The sequence below is a fragment of the Eumetopias jubatus genome, unplaced genomic scaffold (genome assembly GCF_037043125.1).
Source record: "Eumetopias jubatus isolate StellerSeaLion01/CBP00866 unplaced genomic scaffold, mEumJub1_p1.0 scaffold_11, whole genome shotgun sequence".
Lineage (NCBI taxonomy): Eukaryota > Metazoa > Chordata > Mammalia > Carnivora > Otariidae > Eumetopias > Eumetopias jubatus.
Window position 1 is genome coordinate 119,363,849 of NW_028274817.1, and position 13,887 is coordinate 119,377,735.

General features: G+C 44.7%; 1 protein-coding gene across 2 annotated transcripts in view; it reads left to right on the forward strand.

Moving 5' to 3' along the window:
- The window catches only part of ARHGAP6 (Rho GTPase activating protein 6), a 474,477-nt gene that overhangs the window by 413,286 nt on the left and 47,304 nt on the right, over window positions 1–13,887 (forward strand). For both annotated transcript variants that reach the window (XM_028115045.2, XM_088028877.1), the window contains exons 3-5: window positions 3,403–3,474; window positions 10,546–10,802; window positions 12,916–13,111. In XM_028115045.2, coding sequence (XP_027970846.1) covers window positions 3,403–3,474; window positions 10,546–10,802; window positions 12,916–13,111 — 525 coding nt within the window. The remainder of the gene's footprint in view (window positions 1–3,402; window positions 3,475–10,545; window positions 10,803–12,915; window positions 13,112–13,887) is intronic.

Here is a 13,887-nt window from a genome sequence, read left to right on the forward strand (position 1 = left end):
TTGGGCGTCACATGGTTTGAGCCCATAGCTGTCCTCTAGGTGGAGTTATGCACAGACCGGGGCTTCTCAGCCAGAGTGATTTTGTCCCCGTGGGACATTTGGTGATGTCCAGAGACATTATTGGTTGTCACAACAGGGACTGGGTGGGCTCTCTGGCATCTAGGAAATTGAGCCCAGGGATGCTGCTAGATACCATACTGTGCACAGGACAGTTCCTCACAGCAAAGAGTTATCCAGCCCCCAGTGTCGCTAGACCCAAGTCTAGAGGTTGGATGCAGTCTCTAAAGGGCCACTTCCCATTCCACCACCAAGTGCCTCTTTTATAGCATTTGCCCCTCGCTTTTTAACTGAGCTCCCCTCACTGCCTATGAATTCCTTCGGTTTGTGTTCTCTGAGAGTTGTGTTTCGGGTCCAAGTCAATAGTGAGGCAGCTGTGGTTGGGAAAAGTAAGGGAGGTGGTGCCAAAAGGCATTCCTTCAAACTTCTTTCAGCAAGAATTTTCTGAAGATTGGAAACAAGCTAGAACCTTCCTCTGAGGCTAGGATGGAGGTGCAAACTCCAGAACTTGCCAGGTGTGCAGTGGACCGGGGTTAGGTGTCCATGCTGGCCTGGGTTGAGTGTGAGGACTGTCTCATGAAGTGAAAAAGACAATGTTTGTATTTGTTGTAAATAGCTAAGTATTTTTTAACACAAAGATCACAAAGATATTGTTTGGAATCTTGGAGTTTGAAGTACATATTATCCTTGTGGGACTATGTAAACTCTCATTGGTGGGAATACAAATGAGTGAAACTACTTGGAAAATGTTCAGTGTTACCTAGTAGAGCCTAAGATTGCATACATGCTGGCCTGACAATGCAGCTTGTACATATCTACCCTAGAACAGTGGTTCTTCGATTTCAGTGGGAACCAGAGTCCCCTGGAGGATTGGTGAAAGCACACATTGCTGGGCCCCACCCCAGAGTTCCTGAATCAGTAGTTTTGGGGAGGGACCGTAGAATTTGCAGCTCTAACGAGTTCCCAGGCAGTACCAATGCCAGTGGTCCCAGAGCCACATTCCAAGAACCATGATCTGAGAGAGGGTCTTGGACACGTACATAGCAAGACATGAGCAACATTTTTCAAAAACATTGGTCCTGATAGTCTCAAGCTAGAAACAACTCAAATTTCCAATGAACCATGGTATATTCGTACCAGAAAGCAATGTATAGTCATCAGAACGAGTGACCTACAGCTACCTGCCTCAACAAGATGAATTTCCAAAGTGTTGATGAGTGGCATAAATGAGGCAGGCGAGAATACCTATAGTGTGATTCCATCTATGGGAAAAACAAACTGTATTCTTTACAAATGTAGACAGTAAAACTACAAAGAAAAGCGGATGGTCGATTATTGCAAAACTCAGACCAGTGATTACCTGGGGGGAGAGGGAGGAAGACACACAGGGGGCTTGGGCATGACCAGTAGTCTGCCTCTGAACTTGGCTGTTGGTGATGTGGGAGTTGGCCTCCTATTATTCCTTTAACTGTACATTTGTAGTTATACACATCTCTATATATTGCTACATCTTCCACTTAAAAAGAAGTTTAAAAAAATCCTTCTGTCTTTAAATAAAATGTCCCCTATCCTATCTGTGTTCTGGTTCTTTGACAACTTGCTTGAATTTTAGGATCTGCCCACTGGTTATGAAAACTTAAAACTTAAGTCTCTTAAGCTTTACTATATAGTTTAGTTATTCTTCTGGGTCAACGGTTAAAATGAAGGAATGATAGAATGCTGTTAAAGAAATATACCCTTGTTACAGTCAAATACATTTGGTGGTGTGAAGTGACGAACAAAGTGTTAAAAAGTAAAAGGCCTGTCTATTTGGAGAACGGATTTGAGTCTTGTGTTGTTAGTGTGTTTATTGTCGTACATTTTATAGTAAGTTATGGTAGGCCATATAATTACTCATCTTCTAGACACTGGAGATAAGAACATACCCCTAATGACAGACATGGCTGGCTCTTCGCCGCATTACAAGTGATTTACTTAATGTCCCCCTACACATATCTCACGACTGCAAGGGTGCAGACTCTTATGCACTATGTCCATTTTGTGGGAGGAGAATCATTCTTGCAATATTTCTTTGCTTTTTGAAAGAGGGGGGGATTGAATGTGTCTGTTGACTATACTGTGATGTCTTTTGCCTCCAAAAATCCAGAGAGAAGGAGTTGGGAACATCTGCAGCCCCGGGCGGATCCCAGGAGAATGCTCATTTCTGGTTAAGAATGTGCATGCTGTCTTTTCCTGATATCAGAGTCTGGCTTTTAAATTTTATTGGGCTGAGTCTCTTTCTGGACTACACTTTTGAGTGTATCCTTTAAAAAAAAAAATAACAATTCTTAATCCCCCTTTTAAACCTAACTTTCCTTGCGGCACGGGCTGCATTTGCCCTACTTGATCACCGTGCGGATTCCCGATTCGTGCCTCCCACACGTTAAGTTGACGGTTGCATAATCGTGAAATGCATTCTTGCCATGATGACTGGCAACATTTTCTGATGACATCCCAGGAATTTGATTGCAGCTACCTACTGATATGAGTGGTATCTTTATTATTTGGAGGGGTAGCCAGACGTGCTAAGTACATTTGTTGCAAGCACAAGATGCCGAAAGGGTGTATGCCTTATTTATGATAGTGAAAACTTAGAAATGACCCAAATGCCCATTGGTGGAGGAATGGTTAATGAAATTATGGTACAGCCACACTGTGCGATACTGTGAGACCTCCTGAGAGAAAGTAGATCTGAATTTATGCACATGTGTCAGGGGCCCCATGAGGCACTTGGTGTGCACCGTCTCATTAAATCTCCCAACAACCCCATGAGATTCCCATTTTATAGATGAGGACACTGAGACTTATCCCAAGTCACACAGTTAGTAAATGGTGCAGCAATAATTAGATCTGACTTTTCTAGACCCCCGAATTCATTTCCTTATCCAGTTACACTCTACCAGCTTATAAATGTCAAAACCATATGTACTGTTGACTCTCCTCTCGTGGAGATTTGATTCAATATGACATTGGTTTGCATAAACATGAAAAATAGGAAGAGACTCATGTAATAGCAACAGCAAACATATCTATAGTGTCAACACTAAATTAATTCTGAAGGAGGTAAGTTTCCTGTACTTTTCATGATTGAAACAAAATTTAAGAGCATACATCGAGGTTCTTGTTGCATGTACTGTCCGGGTCAGGGATTTCCGTGTGTTTTCAGAGCCTTGATTCTACCTAAAATGCCAAATTATGAGTGAAGTAAGTGAGAAGTCATGCTTTTGCTCAAATGTAGCTATTGACGGTATAAGATATCACATGTATGCTTGTGTTTACAACTTTTTGTTCTTTTAATATTTACAGATGGACAGAAGAGAAAGAAATCTTTGCGAAAGAAACTGGATTCACTAGGAAAGGAGAAAAACAAAGACAGAGGTAAGGGACAGAATGAACTAGAGCGGATGCATCTTCCATGGAGCATAATGGTTGAATTTGGTGGGGTTTTTGAATTGCATAGATTTATGCGGTTCATCTCTATTATGCAAACTGGATTTCTACGATGGAATGTCATTAAAGCCTGTTTTGGTCTACTCTTTTGTGTTTGAATGGCCCTGTATTGAATTGATGAATTCAACTGTTTTGAGCAAAGTGTGACTTTGGCCAAGTTTATGGTTCCAATTATGATGCTGGCCAATCAGCAACACATAAGAAGAACCTGGGTTGAGTAGCCATGGACAGCATCTCTAACGCTAACCAGCTGTCTGGCAAGTCCAGATCATTAGGCAGGGCTAGTTGAATGAGAAAAAGTTTGGATTCGCCTGCCATGGCTACTGGAAAGAAACAGTCTCATCCTCATGGGCTACTGGAGATGGGCCATTCCCAGCATTTTTATGTCAGATCACAGCATGCTTATTTTTTGCCCTGTATGTTTTGGGAATTGTTGACTCTCTCCGTACTGTTTTGTGTCCCCGTCTATGTCTGTTTAGGGAACTGACACATTAGCCACTCTTTCAGAGGTATTTGTGGTCATTTTTAACTAATACTCATTGAGCCTGCATAATGGGCACCTCTCTGTGGCTTGTGTGTATGGTCCCGTATGAGATGACTGCTGAGTGGTGTGGTTGTATGAATGTATTTCCACTTTATGTGACATAATGAGTGAATGTTGAGTGAGGAGAGCCATATGTCTCACCTTGGAGTTCTTTTCTATAATGATTGAATTCCTGCTTGAAAAATAATGGAAGGCAATAAAACGGAAGGTATAAAAATAAATGCACTGTGGTCAGTACTGGACCAGACCTAGTCCACACCATTGATCCCAGACTCTACACCCGTGTTGTGAACTGTGCCTAAAGTGTCATGGTATTTGGGGACTAAAAGGAGATAAAGAATTCTATTTTTTTAAAATATTTTATTTATTTATTTGACAGACACAGCGAGAGAGGGAACACAAGCAGGGGGAGTGGGAGAGGGAGAAGCAGGCTTCCCGCCGAGCAGGGAGCCCGATGCGGGGCTCGATCCCAGGACCCCGGGATCATGACCGGAGCCGAAGGCAGACGTTTAATGACTGAGCCACCCCGGCGCCCCTGGATAATTCTTTAAAAAAAAAAAAAAAAAAAGATTTATGTATTCATTTGAGAGACACACAGAGAGAGAGAATGAGTGGGAAGGGGGCAGAGGGAGAGGGAGAGAAAATCCTCAAGCAGACTCCCCACTGAGCACAGAGCCCCATGTGGGGCTCCATCCCAGGACCCCGAGATCATGACCTGAGCCGAAATCAAGAGTCGGCCACTTAACCGACTGAGCCACCCAGATGCCCTCAGACTGGATAATTCTTTGTTATGGAGGCTGTCCTGTTCATCGTGTGAGATGTTCAGTGGCATCTCTGGCCCAGTAGCACCGCCCCCAACCAGAATATCTCCAGACATTTCAAATGTTTACCTCAGACTGGAGAAAGGGAGTTGAAAATGTGAATGATCCCTGCCTCTCACTGCACAGTCGAGTAAGTTGTGGAGCCTTTAAAATTCCCAGTGCCCAGACCCCCCAACCTCGAAAGTGTGATGCCATTGGTCTGTAGGGGGTACTGGACATGAGTAATTTTCTAAAGTACTGATGTGCAGCTTCTGAGATGAGAACTCGGTCCATATTAGCCAGTGTCCTCACCAGCAGGGCACATCCTATCACAGCCGAATCCGCTGCTGGAATAATCAAGGCAAGGGGCATTAAGTCTTTTTTTTTTTTTAATTTTTAAAAAAAATTTTTATTAACAAATAATGTATTATTTGTTTCGGGGGTATAACTTTTGTCCAGCTACCTATCACTGTCTGATAAATTGTATTCTATTTAATCGGTCCGTATGTTCTTACCCTTCTTTTTAAGTGAATATTAGTAACCAGGGTAGCTTTTTTTTAAATATTTTATTTATTTATTTGAGAGAGAGAATGAGATAGAGAGAGTACATGGGAGGGGGGGAGTGGGAGAGGAAGAAGCAGGCTTCCCGCCAAGCAGGGAGCCCGATGCGGGGCTCGATCCCGGGACTCTGGGATCACGACCCGAGCCGAAGGCAGTCGCCTAACCGACTGAGCCACCCAGGCGCCCACCAGGGTAGCTTTTTTAAACTAGAGTCTTACTCATTCTATTCCTGCCATCCATCACCTTTACCTCACTAGATTAGAGAAATTCTTAGTGTTTATCGAGAGTATTAAAGGGGACATTCAGACTGGCATTAGTAATGTGTATCTTTAAAGTTGGTTTACTCTAGGATGATGATACTGATCCGAGGACTGAATCCTTATAATGGAGACTTGCAGCGATTCTTCAGAATTGCCTGTTCAGGCTAGACTAAACAGAATGAGCATTTTTGCGGGAGATGATTGAGTTCCCTCAGCAGAGAGAGATGCATGTGTGCTTGCTCAGGTTACAGAACAGCAGGAAGCAAGGATGTGAATGAGCAGAAAAGGAAGGGCCGGGGGATGTCATTGACCAATGTGTCCTGGGCTATGGTACATTTTTCGGACCATAGCGTATTTACATCTTAAATAAGCTCAGGGAGAACTTGGCAGTGTTCTATAAGGCTGTACAGGTTACTGGCCGGGAAAAAGGAAGGCAGGTTCTGGTGGTCCAAAGAAAAGACACATGGCCCCTCCAACCAAATTAGAGAAAAATACCAGGCTTCATGGCAAAAGAGGATTTTTCTTATTCCTCTTAAAGTAGCTCTGATCTTTAAAAAGACAATGTCCTGGGCTTAAGTGAAGCTTAATTACCTGGCATATCTTCTGAACAGGAAGTCCTGTCTATGTGCACACATCCATTACGTGGCTGCCCTGGCAAGCAGGGCAGGAGGGGCCAGCGTGCAGGTCTTGCAGAGTCGTAATGGTTCACATTATTTTCTTCCACTTGAATATTAACATTGGGGTTCCTAACAGCTGCACATGTGGAAAATGATAATCACTGGAGTCCAAAAGTAAAAGAAGGAAAACAGGAAGCTCTCAGTGACCTCTTGGGTTGGGTCATCTAAAAATAAATAGGAGCAGCTTTTTAGAATCCAATTGCTCTCCCAATAAAGAGTGATTCATTAAGTGTTTGATAGGCTGCTGGATTAATTGATTCATTCAGAGTGAATCATGTCCTGTATTTTATTTAATTGCCTTGACATCAAACACGGCAGATCATGTGACACTCCTGTGTCCCTCTTGCCACTTCAGCCAGTGCCCGTACAACTCTTGAATTCCATATGGAAACGAATTCAAGATGGATGCTGGGTGGGAAAACATATTTTCAACCAGAAGAGTTCCGAGTCCTTAATTTCTCTTAGTTAAATGACTTGGCAACCAAATAAACAGTTTTTAAACTTTCAGAACTTCAGCAAATTTCTTTCGTGGGTCAAAAAGAAATCACTTGTGGGGAAAAGATTTTAAAATAGCTACTTTGTTCCAGTTCATGTGGTTCCTAGTCAGAGCGCAGGGGGCATAGGTTTTACTGTGGCATACGTCTGGGAGATAGGTCCCCGCTTCACAGGGTATTTCAGACTATGCCGTATATTTATTGACATGAAATCTGGGGATAATTCGGGTCTGGCACTGTTCTTTAGGCTGAAATAGTATCATGCCATGTCTTATTGTTCCTCAGTGTCTGAGTATGTTACTACACGCCAGGTATGACGTCGCACTCGATAGGAATAGCAGATACAACTTTATTTTGCATCATAATAAATAGCAGTAAAAAAATCAAGTATCAGCTATCACTATGTGGAAATTCTCAAGGAGAATGTATCGAATGCTGTCTTTGAGGGCTGTTACTGGAAACGAGAGAAGCTGGGGGAGCATGACCCCAGGAGAGAATAGGAAGGGGCCACCTCACACGGGGCTGTGTGCGCCCCGCATGGTGTTTGGTCTACATGCTGAGAACATTGAGACACATCAAGGTGCATTAAGGAGGGCGCATCTTAATGGTGTGTTTCAACAGATCGCCACACTGCAGTGTGGAACATGAACTTGGGAGGGGGAATAAGACAGGAGTGGAGGGAGGAAGCCTGATTCTCGAGGTGGAATCCCTTTTGGGGAGGACAAGGGCCAGAATGGGACCAAGGGGGTGAGTGGAAAAGGTGGCATGCAGGAAGAAGGTAAGGGGAGAGGAGATGGTCAAGGAGATGGGAGGATGGAGAATTAGGTGGGCCTTTAGGTAGACATCCAAGCCGCCAAGTGTGACGGTAGCTTGGGAGTCTGACCACGGGTCCGTCAGTGCCAAGAGAAGAGAGCAATGGGCAGGAGACAAGAGGAACCTTGTGATAGCGGGTTTCTGCCCCACAGTGGGAAGGTGCAGATCTGGAAGTGGCTGTAAGGAGCCAGAGGATGGCATGCCACCTCCCGGCCCCACAGTTCATGGGCTGGGAGAGCACACAGTTGCTACTCATGAGCGCAGCAGGGGAAGCAGTCTCCTCGGTGAACACGTACTGTAGATTAGAACATGATACACACCGTGCCTGGCCCCAGAACACTGAGTCTTGGGAAATGTCCATCTGGTTTTAAAAACCCTATTATCAACTGTATTAGCCACTATCAACACAGAGTCTCCAGGGTTTTTTCCCCAAGAGAAGAGCTTTGAATCCACAGAGAAGCATGTGTGCCCAACATTTTATTTACACATGAGGAGGGTGTTGCTAAATAGACTTGTGATGAGTTCTCAGTTTCACAATAGCCACATTTTGAGAAGCAGTCATATTCAAGGAATCCTGCCTAGAATTTTCCAGAGTCTAGACACGGCAACACAAGTTTAGGGCGTAGAGAGGCCTCCTTTCTGAAGCCTGTAAAGGTTCTCAAGAGAAAGCAACAAGAAACAGGAGACCACATCAAAACTCTATCACTGAAAGAATAAATAAACTCCACCAGGAAAGAAAGACTATTAGGGAAAAATAAAAATCTGTTAGCAGGTCATCTCTTGAGTGAGAACCAAAGAGAAAGAAAAATCGGGAAGAATGACTTCATGTATCCCATCTGTTTAATTTGTGTTCCGTTATTCCAGTTTGCAAGGAAAGTGGCAGACTTTGGGACACTGCAAATGACAGATACCAAAGGAAACCAGTTTTCTTCTTTTTTTCTAGGGATATTAGAAACTCTAAATGAGTCCGACTGGTTTTCCTTACGTGGCAAAACTGGCTGAGAGAGGAGTCAGTAGTCCCCATCTCCTACGAAATCCCTGCAGAGAGCGTGCCTAAGTGAGCAGACACGTGCCACTCGATACATTTATTGCTGTCCTTTCTGCCGTTGTTATCCGCCCGCCCCCCCCCCCCACCGCCATGGTTTTTGTGCCAGCCTTGGCATCTGTAAGTTTCTAGGCTCGCCGCGGGTTTTCTGAAGCAAGACTCTTTGATTATTCCCATAGACAAGACAGTGCTGATTTGCACCATACACCCCAGGGTGCACGGCTCGTGGTCTGGTATTCTAATTGCACTAGTAGTGGAGATGGCCCTTTATCAGTAGTGAGTACTGGGTCTTGCTACGCTGTCTACATGGATCACTCAAAAACATGCCGAAAGTTTTGTTTGTATTACTATCGTATGCCACCTAGTTTGTCGATCGAGAATGGTAAGCATCCTCTGAAAATCCCAAAATGCTGATGTTTTGATTTTTCACTTCAAAACAGACTGCATGTTTTGATGGAACCAAAGGTGCAGGCTTCTTAAGTGCCATTTCTGCTTTTAATGTAGACTTGGCCATCAGCCCAGTGATGTTAAAATGTTGCCATGGATCAAGGAAGAAAGGCTTTTAAAGTCTCTTTCCACCTGATTTAAAGTTAGCCTTTTCTTTCAAAGAACAAACAACCCTCAGAATTGTTTTCCCTTGATCATTTTGGTTTTATTCATAGGGGTTATAAAAACAAGGGAGAGGCTAGACTCCCATATTCTGCTGCTAGGAGATGTAATTTTGGGTCTAAAAGAAATAATGCATTTAATCTAATTATGAATGCTTTTCAGCATAAATCTAAAATAGTGCCCAAAAGATGCCTGGCCCTAAGGATCCGTGTGCTTACAATGTAGGTGTATACATATGGATCAGCGATTCAGAAAGCAACTGTGTGTCCATCTCCAAATAAGGAGGTAGATTTCTGCATTGTGCTCCTTCCCCCCAAATTGTCCTTACTAGAGGATTTAACACATTGTATCTTGGGCCCTCACTGGTTATTTAGTGGTGAGAGTCTACTTCTACGTGGGCCGGCAGAATGGCTTGAGTATAGATCATGAGAGCAACATCCCTAGCCCAGCAACTGGAGGCAGCCTGTGGGGGACAAGGAACATGGAGGGAAAAAGCGGACTGCCCCCGAGCTGCTCCCCTGCCTCTCGGGTCCTCACTCACCTAGTGGCTGTTTTACTGGGAACCCCAAAGTGGATCCACTTAACTGAACTTAGGTCTTTGCTCCATGCATCTCTCCATTGTGGCGCCTGACAGCCACCTGTGTAATTATTTCCATATCTGACTCCCACTCCCCCACCCGCCCCTTACTCTGGACCCTTCAAGAGCGAGCACTACGCCTCTTGTAAGCTTTGTACTCCCATCGTGGTAGCTGTTCAGTGAGTCCCTGTGGAGTAAACGGATGCACGTAGCCTTCTCACGCCTTCTAAGTTCTGGGGGCTCTTGAGACACATACCCAAAGACTAACAGTTTATAAAATCGTGTCCTCGTGAGGATGAAGCATTGTGTACAGTCTATCAAAAATGTCACATTTCTCCATAACGTGATTTCCTTTAAAACATACTTGAGATATGTGGGGAAAAAACGAGAGGCCTAGATTTCTAAAAACCCACGTTCTTTATACATACTGGCCTACTTGATAGAAATAGAAACCTTGGCCACTCTGATACATACAGAAGTCATCCCTGTATTTTGATTGAAGAATCAATTCTTCAGGAAACGGTCATTGGACTACGTCTGCCCTTGGGTCTGACGCGTGAGTGAGAGCCTTCACTGGCCCAGTCATGTCTGAAAGTGAGTGTTTGTTTTTTGATTCCAGAATTCATCCCCCAGGCATTTGGAATGCCCTTATCCCAAGTCATTGCAAATGACCGGGCCTATAAACTCAAGCAGGACTCGCAGAGGGACGAGCAGAAGGATGCATCTGATTTTGTGGCTTCCCTCCTCCCGTTTGGAAGTAAAAGACAAAACAAAGAACTCTCAAGCAGTAACTCATCTCTCAGCTCCACCTCGGAAACACCAAATGAGTCAACGTCCCCGAACACCCCAGAACCAGCTCCTCGGGCCAGGAGGAGGGTGAGTTGGCCAGTACTTTCTCTGACACCACCGCTAAAACAACCGAAGCATTACAGGGTTATTCTCTGAACCTCTGCTCTTGTGAAAACTAGAAATGGAGTCCAGGGACCTGTCAATGACCCCATTCGGGGACCATGGGGCACGTGACACAGCCTCAAAGCCTTTTCCCGGCCGCTCTCAGAGCTGCTGGGTGCCTCCCTTGGTTCCCCATGTGTGTGCCCCGTGATGTCCTGAACATTCTACAGCATCACTGTTGACCGTGCTCTAGCTTCATCTTCTGTCGTACCACCAGACTTGCCCTCGAGACTGTGAGGCTGGAGGGCGGGGCCAGGTGGTTTTGTTCCTCTCTTCATCTCTAGTCCAAGAACCACGCCTGGCCCCCCAGCCACCTGGCTGCCGGTCCTCGTAAGCGATGAGTTTTTTTTTTTTATTTTTTATCAATGGAACTTTTTTTCACAAGAAACCTACATATATATTGTATATCATATATCATATATCTGATATATCATATCATATATCATATATATATATATATAGAGAGAGAGAGAGAGAGGAAGGGCACATATGTCCTCTTTCAAATCAATGCTCAAACAACACAGTACCATGTCGTAAGTGAGCGCTATGTTCTAGGCACTGTGTTATTTCTTGTTTCAGAATCCCTGTTTCAATCCAGGAAAGCTGAGTTCTCAGGCAAGCTGGTTGGTGATCGGCTGAGTCAGTTGACAAGCATCTCTAAAAATTTCCTAGGTCACTGGGAGATCTTCTCTCCTTTTCCTCTTGCCTGGAGACCCCCAAATCTTTGCCACCTCCAGCCACTCACTACTGCCCTAGTGAAACCCCCCCCCAAAAAAACCCAAACACTTCCCACTTAAAATCCACATTCGAGACCTCTCCAAGATAAAGGGGCACCTGAGCCACCGCTATTTTTCAAGGCTTTGGCTATGTTTAAAAGTGGAGAAGTGATGACTTTCCAGGATATTTAAATGTACGTGGTGGAACTGTTCTTGCAGTCTTATCATCATCTCTCAGACTGCGTGTCCTAAGGCCATAACACCCAAACTCCTCATATGAGATCTCTGGGAATCCGGGGCCCGGGCAGCAGGCCTCCCAGATGCCCTCTCTTCCGGCCAGGCCCTTGCCAGGATACCAGCAGCGAGCCCCTTCCTCTCCGCTTCATCGTGGGGCCGGGGGGAGCCTTGGCCGTGTAGACACGGCCGGTGCCCTGCTCCCCTCCACTCGGCCTTTCCCAGTCCCAGCATGCCAGAGCCCTCCTTCCACCTGCCAGCACCTCACCCCCGCCAAGGGCTTTCTCTGATGGCCAGAGGCACCCACCCATGCAGGTGATAGGCTGCAAGTGCCGAAACATTGAATGTCACCTCCCGGCCCCTACCAGAAGTTGCCCTTAATCAATGACTCTTGAGGCTTGCGGTGTAAATAGCCCAGCACACTTGCTCCCCAGCACAGTTAGCTCTGAGGTGCTTGACCCACACTGTCTCCCCAGAGGTCCCCAGGGTGCTTGGGCACCAGCTGCCCACGGACTTGTCATAGGCTGGGTGATGCTCTTCATCTGCTGCCCTCCCTCCCCTTTCTCGTTCCCCCACCCCCTACAGCTGTTTCCCGGGACCACGTTCCTGATAAAGTTCTTTGTGCCAGTTCTGGGGGAAACCCAACTAAGACTATTCCATGGAATCCAATGTTAAAAATCTGCTTCCTAGAGTCATAGTTGAGATGCTTGGTTTTTATTTGCGAGGCTTCTCTGACTTTACCTCATTCGTCGATCATGTATGTGATTTTTTTTCTTGTTTCAACAAATGAAGTGGTTGGGGCAAAATATTACAACTCGATGTCCTCCCTCTCTCGTCTTCCATTGGCGAATGTTGTTTGTGGAAATTGTAACTGCCATTCCCTTAGCTTGTTGTGGTAGTTTCCTCACTTTTTCAAGGGGTGTTGGCCGTTTTCCTTTTAATGTATGAACAGCGTGATTGAATGAAGCGGCGTTATTTCAAGGGTGACACACAGTCCTGGGCAAAAGCATTATTGGCTAGCGTGTGAGGGAACTTGCTCTTGTTTTCTCCATCCACGCTCTTTGTTCACGTCTGTGTATGATTTGCAGGGCGCGATGTCAGTGGATTCTATCACAGATCTTGATGACAATCAGTCTCGACTGCTAGAAGCATTACAACTCTCCTTGCCTGCTGAGGCTCAGAGTAAAAAAGAAAAAGCCAGAGATAAGAAACTCAGTCTGAATCCCATTTACAGACAGGTCCCCAGGCTGGTGGACAGCTGCTGTCAGCATCTAGAAAAACATGGTAAGCAGACTTGTCTGGCAGTGATCAAGTATGAGAGACTCTCATTTATTCAAGCTTCATGGATTTAAGTACCCAAGTTCAATGCTTTGTTCGTTTGCTCAGACTCTGGGCTTAAATGTCCTTTGCGAAGAAAGTTTATAGATCTGAGTGTGTGCTCTAGAGAGTACTGGGCTAAACAAGATTGTGGGGGACAAAAATCAACTCGATGGTGTTCAGGCTGCCCAGCACCCAAGGGTCCTCAGATGTGAGCCTGGAGGCCGAGATCTGTTGGGCTGGGTCTGTCCCCAAGCCTCCCTTCAAACAGAGCCCAGCCACTTTTATCTTTTTTATGCATCAACATTACTAGCAAGGCTTCCTTTAAAAAATAAGAGTCCAGCTTCTAAAAAAAAAAAAAAAAAAGAAAGAAAGATTTGCAAACCATTCCTTAAGTGAATAGAAAATACATGGCTTTTGACAACAGCTTTTCTATATTGCTGTTTGCATTTTTATGGAAAGGTGTCCACTTCAAACTTCTTCATAATGACCCTTTAGCAACTCTATTCCAATTAATATGCTGACTTAAAAATATACTTCTTTAAAAATTTTCCTGAAATGTAGACTTTTGGCTCATCAAACTGCCATTTCCATAACCTGAATGTGTTTCCTGTACTGTTAGCATGCATCTTATGGACACGAGAAAAGTTAATTGCTTTTTTACTATAAAATAATACACTCATTGTAATAAAGAAAGAAAGAGAAAAGCAAAGAAAATTCTGAGGCTATCACGGAGACATAAC